This window comes from Phalangium opilio, unplaced genomic scaffold (assembly GCF_054372755.1).
Source record: "Phalangium opilio isolate 3A_F unplaced genomic scaffold, DU_Popi_V2 ptg000098l_1, whole genome shotgun sequence".
Lineage (NCBI taxonomy): Eukaryota > Metazoa > Arthropoda > Arachnida > Opiliones > Phalangiidae > Phalangium > Phalangium opilio.
Genome location: NW_028324201.1, coordinates 3,046,945 through 3,060,295, shown reverse-complemented (window position 1 = coordinate 3,060,295; position 13,351 = coordinate 3,046,945). Strand labels below are relative to the sequence as shown.

At 38.4% G+C, this 13,351-nt stretch overlaps 1 protein-coding gene across 1 annotated transcript in view; it reads left to right on the top strand.

Annotated features, from left to right (window-relative positions):
- LOC149634491 (multidrug resistance-associated protein 1-like) overlaps nt 1-12,754 on the top strand; it is a 265,543-nt gene extending 252,789 nt beyond the window's left edge. Inside the window, exons 17-25 of the mRNA XM_089851005.1 lie at nt 6,643-6,936; nt 7,628-7,802; nt 7,864-8,118; nt 8,189-8,392; nt 8,728-8,874; nt 10,762-10,852; nt 10,999-11,369; nt 11,659-11,826; nt 12,434-12,754. Of these exons, the coding sequence (XP_089707131.1) occupies nt 6,643-6,936; nt 7,628-7,802; nt 7,864-8,118; nt 8,189-8,392; nt 8,728-8,874; nt 10,762-10,852; nt 10,999-11,369; nt 11,659-11,826; nt 12,434-12,613 (1,885 nt within the window). The 3' untranslated portion in view covers nt 12,614-12,754. The remainder of the gene's footprint in view (nt 1-6,642; nt 6,937-7,627; nt 7,803-7,863; nt 8,119-8,188; nt 8,393-8,727; nt 8,875-10,761; nt 10,853-10,998; nt 11,370-11,658; nt 11,827-12,433) is intronic.
- Nucleotides 12,755-13,351: the final 597 nt, after the last annotated feature.

Genomic DNA, 13,351 nt, shown 5'->3' with positions numbered 1-13,351 from the left:
ATCAACGTTGCGGTTCATTGTTGTAGTTAGACGTGCGATAGCATCACAGCGACTAGATTGATAAACAAATTCCTCAAATTTATTTTAGCATATGTTTTAGTATTATTCATCTTCAAATGGATTCATTTATTCTGGATGACTTTTGCGAATCTCCATTTTGGGTATGTTACCTGTTGTTTATTTACTTTACCAAAATTAGGCATTTGATAGGTTAAAAATTTGTCGTTTGCGTTTAAACATTAAGTGTGCACATTATTCTAAACAGGAAGCCAATTTGACATGGTACACGGATAATCCTGATTTCACGCCTTGTTTTCAAAAGACCATATTGGTCTGGGTGCCATGCGCGATACTCTGGTTGTTCCTCCCTTTAGAAGTCGCTCTGATTGCCAAGTCGGAACGGCGGAGCTATCGTTGTTCTCATCTTTCCGTTATTAAAAGTGTAAGTCCTTTTACACCTAACGAGCACAGAGTCTCAGTGCTCCTGAAATACGCGTTGTACATTAAGTAGGTATTACATTTGCTTTGTGTTTTCAGCTCTTGGTTTTGGTACTGGCCACAATTAGCGTCATAAAATTTGGCAAACAAATATACTACGGCGATTTTCAAGTCGTAGACAATTTGGCGGTCGTCCTTCAATTTGTAACTTATGTAAGACCATTTTTAAATATCCATAACGTTTCGATGAAATAATTTGAACTCGTATGTGTTGCAGATCTTGGCGTTATTTCTTATAATTTACGGCAGTGGGGGTGGCACTGTGTTGTCCGGAATCCTGACATTGTTTTGGTTCCTCTTAACACTAACGCAAACTATCACACTGAGATCCACCATCATGAAATACTATTTACAAGTAAGCGAAATTTCCTTATACTTTTTATAATAAAATTATGGAAAAATAAAAACTTGAAATATTTCAGAACGACAAAGATGACTATTTCGGGTTGGTAATTGAGTCGGTAATTTACCCTTTAGTAGTCGCTACCCTCGTGTTACACACACTGAGTGACACCTCTCCGCACCACGAGAAACTTAAAATGGTAATACACTAGGCTTTTCTATTGTAAATGGTTTATGTATTACTTTTTTGGCACTGGTTACTAGAAGCCCTATATAGCCTTCTCGCTTGTTGTTCTCGACTTGACTCTCAGTAAAGTTGAAGTATCACACTTCTAATTGGAATATTGTGACTCAAAATATCCCATGTTATTTTCTATATGGTTTTGCGACACTATTCTTAAAGGAATACTCTGCTGGGCTCGAGCCCCTATGACTAACTTTACTTAGCCCTAAAAAGAGAGAGTAAATGTGCTGACACCTAGGTTCGAAAGCTTGCAAATTAGTAACGGGCGTTGACGATTCACTTTGCCAATCAGCAATTGAAAAATTATTCCCCCCTGACCGGTATATCAGGGGATATTTCACTAGAAGTATATTTATTGTAGTATGGATAGCGAGAGTACGTAAACGATGCGGCTTAATTATGGGTTAGACCTTCTTGTTTCCCTCCTACAGCGCCCTTTCTCTCTCTAGCCAAAGCCCACGCTCTAGCAGGGATCTCCCGTGAAGCGAAATGCTATACGTGTTTCAGTTAGGGCTGTGCGAATACTTGAATTTTCGAATTATATTCGTTTAATTCGAATCGAGTATCGTTTGTAACTCTCCATCTATCGAGAACATTCTATCTTTGGAATAGGTATTAGTTACCGTTAATACCCATCCATTTTAAATCACTAATAAATTCCTATCACTTTGAAATGCATCAATAAAAATCACCAATGAAAGAAAATCTTCATTAGTGAATAGCTCCTCGACGCGCTGCTCTTAACAATGCTTAAATGATTACCCGGAACCACTATTTAAAATAGCCCTTATTCCCAATCTCTTCTAAAATCGTCAATGACCATTTAGTGAGTAGCTCCTCGACGCGCTACGTTCAACGTTTCTAAAATAATTACACGCAACCCCTAAGTAACCTTTAAACAAATTCCTTTTTAAAATCACTAATATAAATCCCCAATGAGTGAAAATTACCATTAGTGAAAAGCTCCTCGACGCGTTGTCTTTAACAGTACACGTAACCTCTAAGTATACCTTAATGCCAATTTAGTTTAAAATCGACGAGTTTCTAGTGAGTTGCACCTCGATGATTAACCGTAATCTAGACATAACCCCTAATCCTCATCCAATTTAAATCACCAATGAATCCCTATCCCTTTTAATCAATGGAAATCACCTATGAACGAAAATTTTCATTAGTGCATAACCCCTCGACGCCTTTAACAGTGCTAAAATGATTACCCGTAACATCTAAGTGAACCTTAATATGACAAATTTGTGTGTTCACAAAAGACATACAGATACTAGTGTTTGTTCATTAATATTCTCACAGAGCATCCGCATTGTACTGTCAATAGATAAATCATAATCCTTTCTCCTTTAAAATCACCAATGAATGAAAAATATCACCTTAGCACAATTTATTCCTTTTCACTCTAAGTTAGTTAATTTATATTTGCAGAGTACATTCCCAATGCACTGCTATAGACAAATCATAATCCTCTCGCTTTGAAAATCACCAATCCCTCTTTTCATTCTCCCTTTAATAAGACGAACGATACTTTTTCTTCTACATCTACATCTTCTTCAAACCAAGTGAAACTTATACCTCCATCAACGATATGGCTAAAAATAAACAGCCTAAACCGAATCGTTCCAAAGCCAAAACTTTCCCAGAGGCCGGATGGCGAAAGAAATTCAAAGAAACCCGGTGTGAGAGGGGAAAAAGACGCGAGAATTACCAAAATCAGGACCCCAGGTCTTCTACTAGCCACGGTTTCTGTTACATTTCTCAGTCCCTAATGTTAGGTCTTTGTACCACGTGACTCAATTGGCCATGGTGACTGATGTACATATTTCAAATAAAACGTACACGCCTCCTGATGGTATCGCCATCTAGCGTTAAAATCAGTATGGTAGTTTACGTGGAAGAGTATTCCTTTAACGTCTTTCTAACTGTGCAACTTCCTTGGATAGTAGTAACGCACGCGAGGGCGGGTGCTCATGCACGGTCCGTGACATTTAGGCGCCGCCACTTAGGCGCTGGTTATTTAGGCGCCGCCATTTAGCCGCCAAGACAATTAGGCGCCGTGACATTTAGGCGCCGCGACATTTAGGCGCCGTGACATTTAGGCGCCGCGACATTTAGGCGCCGTGACATTTAGGCGCCGCGACATTTAGGCACCGTGACATTTAGACTCCGCGACATTTAGGCGTCGAGACATTTGCGTGCCAATAATTTTTCCATTATTTCTTCTAAAAATCCGTAATGACCTCTCAATTTGGCAACCCGTGTATTGTCCCTGTGCGTCACTGCATGTTCGCAATCTTCATTAAAGGACACGAAAACTTACTTGTTTTTACAAAACAATCCTAAAATAATAAAAAAACAAACATAACCTAACCTAACCTAAGTTGGGAAGTCAATGAAAATAAACAACAATATTTTGGAAAAGGCATATTCCTTTGGAAAGTCAACGAACATGAACAACAATATTTTGGAAAAGGTATATTATTTTAGGAAGTCAAAGAACATAAACAACAATAATTTGGAAAAGGGATATTATTTTGGGAAGTCAATGAAGATAAAAACAATATTTAGGAAAAGGCATATTATTTTGGAAAGTCAAAGAAGATAAACAACAATATTTAGGAAAAGGCATATTATTCTGGGAAGTCAAAGAAGATAAACAATAATTTGGAAAAGGCATATTATTTTGGGAAGTCAAAGAAGATAAACAATAATTTGGAAAAGGCATATTATTTTGGAAAGCCAATGAAGATGAACAACAATATTTTGGAAAAGGCATATTATTTTGGGAAGTCAATGAAGATAAACAACAAAATCTTGGAAAAGGCATATTATTTTGGGAAGTCAAAGAAGATAAACAACAATATTTTGGAAAAGGCATATTATTTTGCGAAATCAATGAAGATAAACAACAATATTTTGGAAAAGGCATATTATTCTGGGAAGTCAAAGAAGATAAACAATAATTTGGAAAAGGCATATTATTTTGGGAAGTCAATGAAGATAAACAACAATATCTTGGAAAAGGCATATTATTCTGGGAAGTCAATGAAGATAAACAACAATATTTTGGAAAGGCATATTATTTTGGGAAGTCAATGAAGATAAATAACAATATTTTGGAAAAGGCATATTATTTTGCGAAGTCAATGAAGATAAACAACAGTATTTTGGAAAAGGCATATTATTTTGCGAAATCAATGAAGATAAACAACAATATTTTGGAAAAGGCATATTATTCTGGGAAGTCAAGGATGATAAACAACAATATCTTGGAAAAGGCATATAAAGAAGATAAACAATAATTTGGAAAAGGCATATTATTTTGGGAAGTCAATGAAGATAAACAACAGTATTTTGGAAAAGGCATATTATTCTGGGAAGTCAAAGAAGATAAACAATAATTTGGAAAAGGCATATTATTTTGGGAAGTCAATGAAGATAAACAACAATATCTTGGAAAAGGCATATTATTCTGGGAAGTCAATGAAGATAAACAACAATATTTTGGATTGGCATATTATTTTGGGAAGTCAATGAAGATAAATAACAATATTTTGGGAAAGGCATATTATTTTGCGAAGTCAATGAAGATAAACAACAGTATTTTGGAAAAGGCATATTATTTTGCGAAATCAATGAAGATAAACAACAATATTTTGGAAAAGGCATATTATTCTGGGAAGTCAAGGATGATAAACAACAATATCTTGGAAAAGGCATATAAAGAAGATAAACAATAATTTGGAAAAGGCATATTATTTTGGGAAGTCAATCAAGATAAACAACAGTATTTTGGAAAAGGCATATTATTATGGGAAGTCAATGAAGATAAACAACAACATGGTTGAACTCTGATGTCAGTTGAATAAAAAGAATATAAGCCTAAAAGTACTTGTCATGTTCCTTTATTAAATATCTCAAATCTTTCGAGAAAATTTTACGGCAATGTCGCGGCGCCTAATTGTCTCGGCGCCTAAATGTCTCGGTGCCAAATTGTCGCGGAGCCTAAATGTCTCGGTGCCAAATTGTCGCGGAGCCTAAATGTCGTGGTGCCAAATTGTCGCGGAGCCTAAATGTCGCGGCGCCAAATTGTCGCGGAGCCTAAATGTCGCGGCGCCAAATTGTCGCGGAGCCTAAATTTCGCGGCGCCTAACTGTCCCGGCGCCTAAGTGGCGGTGCCTAAATGACCGGCGCCTAAATGTCGGCGCCCAAATGTCCCGTTCCGGCTCATGCATGGTTCAATGGGCTGGATTAAGCAATTTTGCACCCCCTAAAGCTTTGTCCACATTGAACTCGCGTTCGCGTAGTCGCGCCTTCGTCTATTCGCATCTTTGCAACAGATCACGAAAAACATTTGCACTTCTGTTCTGATACACGTAAAAATTTTGCTTTACCAATTCTGAGAGCCAATAAAGTTTGAGCAATCATTGCCCCATCTGCCATTCTCCATCGACGTTGTCCAGAGAGAAAAACGAAACTAATCGCCCCACCCTTCCTCTCGTCTGTGATTGGTGCTTTTCTCGCGAAGGCGCGAAATTCTTGGCCAAGTCGCAAGAAACTTGTATTTTCGCGAGGTGAGGACGCAAAGTAGCGAAAACCCAATGTGGACAGTAGTGCTATCTTGCAAACAAGCAAAGCGAAGATGCGAACTTGCAAAATGTGTCAGTCTGGACAGGCCTTTAAGACGGAAAAAAGAACATCAAGTGTTGCTGAGGGGGAATAGTTTAACTCAATGCGCCCCAAACAAACCTTGCGCCCGGGGGGGACAGTTCCCCTCGCCCCCGCTTTAATCCGGCCCTGTGAAAGGTAAAATGCGTCATGCGTAATGATAGCCTAGGTCTTTTCACAAAATCCGCTTAGATACGATGAAAAAATTACTACACAATAATTCCTATAAGATGTATGCCTGTTATGGAACATATACTCTTGTTTTTTTTTTCTAAATGACATTTTTTATGATTATTTTCAAACATTAAGAAATCAAGGGAAGATGATGCATCGTTTTGTTCACGAATGGTACATTCATGGCTTACCAGGTAAATCTAGTCCCGTTCTTGTGTTCAAATATAATACCCGTACTTGAAGCAAAAGTATATAGATATAAAAACAAAAAGTACACTTCGTTAAAACTTTCTCGCGCCATGAAATATGAGAAGCCCTCCTTTATCCCAGAATTGTGCCAACCCCCTCTGCGTATGATTACATTCCCGACCGTGGCACAGGGTACAAGCCGTGAAAAGGCTCATAAAGTAGCGGATGCTGGCTCTAGTACCAATAATTAACGTTTGGATCGCCAGAGTTATGTACTACTTACTATAAACCTATGGCGTCAAGAAACTCTTCCCTGAATGGTTAGTTCGTGTAGGCGGATGAGCGGAGGGTAGTTTGCTTCTCAGTTTAGGTTTACATGTCGTCTACACCCAAAGGCAGGGAAGTGTTAATGAAGTGTATTTTTGTTTTTATATCTATATACTTTTGCTTGAAGGTATCACAGCGCAGCTCATTGTGTTTTAATTCTAACTTTCTTCTAAATTTTAAACAAATTGTAGCGCCCTGTGGAAAGGTTTTAAGAAAAATCTGGAGCCATCGGACGTGTACGATTTGAATAACTCGGAGCGAGCGCTGACTGTATCACGAATTTTCGAAAAACACTGGAAAGCCCAAGCTGAGACCAAAAGTGATGGCGAAGACATGGAAATTACGGAAGAACGAAACAGAAGCAAATATCAAAGCAAATCCATCTCTTGGCCCTTGTTGAGGACAATCGGATCTTGTTTGACAGCTGGAGTGGTCCTACAAGTTCTGTCCGACGTAATGTCTATTGGTCCTGCCCTTTTGACAGGGTAAATAATTTCACTTTTTCAACCATGTAAGAAACGTCATAAATCTTCGTTTTAACCAAGGCCGAAAAAACAAACTATATAAGTGAGGTTTATCAATTGACTGAAGTTCAGATATTTAAATTTTTCTTTCATTATTTTATTAATTTAATCCTTTATCACTACTTAATTCAATCAACTGATTTTACTGTTAATCAATTTGTTCCCTCTAAATTAATCGAAAAAGTACACGTCTACGCTTTTTCAAGAACAATTCCATTTTCCGGAAACATTTTATCATGAAATTAATTATTTTGAAAGGATAACGTGTTAAGTGATTAATATTTAATATTTTAAATATTCTAATTATACCGGCATTGTAGAATTATTTATGGTAAATAAAGATTGTAAGATTAAATTCAAATAAAAAAAACGACTCTGTACATGGCTTTCACTTGAAGCTTGATATTGGGTTTTGATTTCTGTCACTTGGTTCTTTTCTCACACTGAAAAATGAAACGTAGAAAAGGTCTCATCACAGGAGTTTTAACATTTTCCGTTTCTTTGGATCAGCTTTTTGAATGTGTTCATTCCCCATAATATTCTATAAAACGATTCTAACAAAGGTTGAGATTGCAAGTGGTTGACCGCACGCTGCAATGAACCAAGTAAACTTTGCAATCGAGTTAACCAGCTTACTTTCTCTTGTTTTCAGTTCCATTATTGATTACTGTATGAGCGAAGATTCTTTATGGAAAGGGTTTTTCTACGCTTGTCTTTACGGTTTGACCGGTCTTGCGCAATCTTTGTTGCAAGAAGGAAGCGCCATTTTCCACACCAAACTTGGAATGAGACTCAAATCTGCCACCATGCACGTTCTCTACAAAAAAGTAAGTTACTGTTATCGTGATTGTGGGATGCTAGTTCATTAATGAGATTTCGTCGAAGCAGACATTTCGCTTGACGAGCAGTGATAGACGTGACTTGACAATGGGTGAAATTCTGAACACGATGTACGTCGACACGAACAGATTCCAAATTCTGTCGCCGCAACTGGGTCTCTTGTGGTCTATCCCAGTTCAATTAGTACTCTGCTTCGCCTTCATGTATCAAGAACTGGGATATTCAGCCTTTGCTGGCATCGTACCTATTGTCGTTCTTCTTCCACTGAACTATCTCAGCACCAAGAAATACAAAGAATTGCAGGTAAATGTTCTACAATGTCACGACCGGTAGAGTTTCTGTGAATGGTTTCTTTTATTATCTCGTTCATTAGATTGAGCTGATGAAGCTGAAAGACAACAGAATGAAAATGATGAGCGAAATATTGAACGGAATCCGCGTCTTGAAGTTGTACGCCTGGGAGAGATCGTTCCAGAGAATCGTTGTTGAAATTAGGAAGAAAGAAATTGCGCTCATGAAGAAACAAGGCCTATTCGAAGGAATAAACAATTTTATATCTGCTCTTATACCGGTTTTGGTACGTATGTAAAATATTTACAAGAATTGGGTGTTATTATTATGGATGAAAGGGCATAAAGGTGTAAAGATGTAAGGTCCGTAATAGTTCCTTCTCCAAGCGTTCTCACTCGAATCAATAAGGCAAATATCCCTGAAATCTCTATACTTTCGCCAGGCTCAAGAAATTCGATAATGCCATATTTCAGTGGTGAAATAAGAAAATGGGTTTAAGTTGGTTCTACTGTTGGCGGTCCTCATCTCTTTTTCTTAGACTAATCATCTTCAGGGCTTACACACTCTTTTACCTCCATATTGATTTCAAGTTGCTATACATATTTTGTTTCTAAATTTCAGATTACAACACCGTGCTTCGCCATGTACGTATTAATTGACGACGATAACGTTCTCACCTCAAGGAAAGCTTTCGTCTCCTTTCAGTTGGTGCGATTATTAGCCACGTCAATGATTTCCTTTCCGGAATTAATAAATACCCTAGTTTTGGTAAGAACGGTGTCAGGGATGGACAAAAGATAAATCTCAGAAATTGCTTCTTCTACTAGCCTAAATATATAAACTGTTTTACGATAATGAAAGATTTGAAAGTTTCTGGATTTTTTTTAATTAACTATTTGGTGTGTTTTGATACATAATTTTGAATATTATGAAAAGTATGTACGATATAACGAAACTTTCTGGTTCCTCACTTTTGTTTTTGGTTGCCATCTAATTATCGTAGCAGTCAATGCAATTCAAACTCTCACCCTATGACAGTTTTACGAACGTCATTTGAAAGAACTAAATTTTTTGGACTTAGTTTTTGTTACTAATGTTCATGTTCATTGTATCAGTTAGAGTCAGTGAATGATGGTGTGTTCTACGTGAAATTAATTATTTTATGTTTAAAATTGTTAAGGGAATTTAATGTCTTTTTCAAAAACTTTTTAACTGGGAGGATAGAGGTGTCACGTGTGATGGAGACTTTGGCTGCCCATTGAAACGCACTTACAGATTATCGGCCGTGGTTTCCCCCAGCTACTATACCACGTTCCCCCTCTGTTTTCACTATCGTTCTGGGAAATTCCTTGCTGAGCAACTAAATCCGAGCACATCGGTCATCGTCTGCTCATTTGTTTTTATTTTTGGTAAAAGCTTAAGGCATCGCGCTGCATTGTTTTAGAGCTTTAACGTAACGTTTATTATAAATAATAGTAGGCCTAAATTTTAATAACAAAATAGATCGTAGTAAAAACAGTGTTACGAGGGTTGTCGGAATGATTGTTTTACGTAAAACTGTAATAAAGGGTACGGTTTTTCCCTCCCCTAGTGACGATGACGTCCAGGAGAGGTATTACACTGGGCGTGTCTGTCTGTTTGTGTCTGTCTGTGTGTGTCTGTCTGTCTCCACGTTCGTAGTTGGCAAATGAGAGCAAATATATATGCTATCCGGAATGCGATCGCAGTTCCATTATCGTCGTTAGGATAAGATGTACGCGGCGATCGGCTAGGGTTACGAGAAACTTCTAGCCTCCCAATGGCAGGGCTTCCACCAAAGGTTCACGTAGTTGTGGGTTTACTTATCATTTATCGTGAATCAATCGCCTTATAAACCCTAAATTTCAAAAAGTTATTAAAGAGGCATACGCTTGAATTGTTGCAGGAAACACGTTTCTTAAAACGACTTTACTTATATTAAGGTAAATTACTGACGATGAAAGTAATTAATATTAATTACATTTATTCAATTATTTAAGAAAAACGTCTCGAATCGATCGGAGAGGTTTTTTTGGTTTCCCAACTTGTTTACTCTTTCCCTAAACCAAAAACTCAACTGGAAAAGTGTTTAAGATTGATGTTTGAGAGTCGAGTTTACGCCCGACCAAATTAAGAAATATAATTACGTGTTCAGTGAACTCCATCCTTGAATGGTTGAATATATTTTCTTGCGCAGCTTAAGAAGCTATTGTAGCAAGCAGGTAACTAGGTGCGCGTGAACTAATCTCCCATCCGAGAGGTCCAAACCTGAGCTCTAAGCACGGGCAAGGGGCCTGGGTAGTAGAAGTCTCCCTCGCACCTCTATCCTCAAAATCTTTACTTTGATTCGAAGGAACTTAATTGAAACTCGGGTACGACATGACACCCTTTCACCTTCTTGATCTCGACTTTTGGTTTTTAAATATTGTTTATACTTCGACTGTCCATCGTCGTACTGTCAAAGGAAGTTTTGAAATTATAGTTGGCGTCATTTAAAAACGGCAACTAATTTCCAATTTTAAAAACTTTTGTTTAAAACATTTTCAAATCAAATAATCGTACATGATTGTAACTTTTACCTTCCCTTTAGTTAAAACATCTCAAAATGATGCAAATTAACTATGAAATTTCTTTCAGACACATGTCTCGGTAAGAAGAATTGCAAACTTGCTGAATCGTGGGGAAACCAAGCATTACGTTGAGCCGACGACTAGCGACGTCCAATATGGTAAGTCAATCTTTTTTAAAAAATTTATTTGTAAAATAAGCCAATCAGCCTGAAGTCGCTTTTAGCTTGTTTGCAGAAATTTTTTCACTTCTAATTTGTCAATTTTGACCTATGTTAACCCAAATTTATTTCTATGAATATTTCAGCAATTGAGATTCAGAAGGGAACGTTCCATTGGAAACAGGAAGAGCCGGCAGCGGCGTCCCTTCAGGACATCAATTTGAAAGTGTCCCGCGGATCGTTGGTGGCCGTGGTGGGTCCAGTGGGTTGTGGCAAGTCTTCCCTCTTGTCCGCTCTGGTTTCCGAGATGCAGAAGGTGGAGGGGGAGGTAAGAGTGGCCGGGAGAGTGGGATACGTCACTCAACAACCCTGGATCCAGAACGCCTCACTTAGAGAGAACATACTCTTCGTCGACGATATGGAACAGGAAAGATACGACAACGTGATACGCGCATGCGCCCTTCAACCGTACCTTGACCAATTACCCGCTGACGATGAAACGGAGATCGGAGAAAGAGTACGTATTATCATAGACATATAATCTTGTTCTTTAAGTGTCCATCATTAGGTTTTTGGTGGAACTTTTCTTGACATTCTCCATTAGTATATTTTACGTGACTCGCGCGGTACTTTTTCACCCCTTACGCTACTGGCCAATGTTCTTATGCCTTGAAAAATAAAACGGGGCAAAAGACGAAGCACTTTTTTACAATGGTTTTTAAGGAAGGATTCTTGTATTGAAAAATTTTTATTATAAGATGATAGTTTCGTTAGTAACGTGTTCGTTTAATAATTTTACTTAATAGGGTATCAACTTGAGTGGTGGTCAGAAGCAAAGGGTCAACGTGGCCAGAGCCATTTATCGCGATGACGATGTTTATCTCTTTGATGATCCTTTGGGGGCGGTTGACTCACATGTGGCCAAACATCTCTTCAAGGAAGTCATCGGACCAAAGGGATTTCTTCGAAAAAAAGTATATAACGTTACTCTTACATTTTCTATGAAAGCGCTAAGCGTCCATCAACTAGTGTTGGATATGTCTTTTTGCTTAAATCCCGATAGTAGTTCACAATGGTGGCCCGGAAAGTAAGTAGTGTATTTTCTGTGAAATAAATTTTAGCTGACATATCGTATATACGTATTTATCTAAGCCGCATTGATTTTTATTTAAGTCCGTTCTATAATAGCGGCTCTAGCAAAGAGGAGAGAGAGATAGAAACGCGCTTTATAAAATCCGTCGAAAAATGCGAAAATAGGGGAGTAGTAAAAACAATTTTCGGTACGTTTAGTTTTAGGACGCACATCCTTTGCGCATGGGGGGATTGACCTCCTCGCCTTATCTTTGTCATCCCCTACGTCACCTGTGCGCGAGAAAGCAGCGCTCAGGCGCCGCGGTGTACCGTAGATTTACTCCCGTTTTCACCACGCATGGATCACGGCTGCCTATATACTGATTCTCTCTCCCTCTTTCTCTTCTCTTTGGCTCTAGAATCAAAATATGTCAGTATTTCGATTTTTATAGCTGCATCTGTTTGGTAGTTCCTTGCTCGCTCTACAAATAGCAATTCTATCTCTTACAGACGAGAGTTTTGGTGACGCACAACTTGAGCTTCATCCGAGAAGTGGACGAGATCTTCTTCATGAACAACGGACGAATCATCGAGAGGGGAACGTATGACGAAATCATGAGTCGTCAGGGAATGGCCAGAGATTATTTCGCGCAACACATGAGCGACGAGAATAAAGAAGAACCGTCGTGAGTAAATTTGAAGCTACGCTTCCTACCGCCAGTCAGTCGCTCGAGACGCAAGGAGAAATAAATTGTACAGTGGAAGGCTCTTAAATACAGCCTCCATGGTGTTGAGGAATGCAAAGTTAGATTTCAAGCTAAGAAAATAATTGCCACATCTACATAGATGTTTTCGTTTCGTTTTCCGTTTTTACTCCCTCCCCCACTCAATTTGACCATAGTTATGAGTAGTAAATCATTAGTAAACAGTGTCTTGATTCTTAGAAGCCCATGCTTTAGATGACATTTAACCAATACATGGTTCCATACTTGTCGGTAAGCCACGTGTGCCTTGGTTAGTGGCAAACAGTAACTGTTCTTGGTCGCGCTTCGTAGCATTGACAGAACAACTCTCCGAACAGAGGGGGTTGGTTAAAAACCTCAAAAGTCCTTATCTCCAAATGGAAATTTTATGGTCCAACCTTTGGCTAGTCCCAGCCTATCGCGCGAGCTGATCGAGACGCGGGGAGAGACAAAATGTACAGTGGAAAGCTAGCGCTTACCGCTCCTCTTAATATATTGCCTCAACTTTAATGAATCAATTCAAAAAGTTTAAAATAATAGTTATCTTCACAAACAGTATACGCCACATGGTCGGTGTCCGCAAAGAAATTCGCTCGGTTATTTTGTACAGTGCATGGTTAACTTCTGTGACTTGAAGCTTTTTTCTTATTTCCACTACGTATATGGTCGTAACCATAAAATTTCA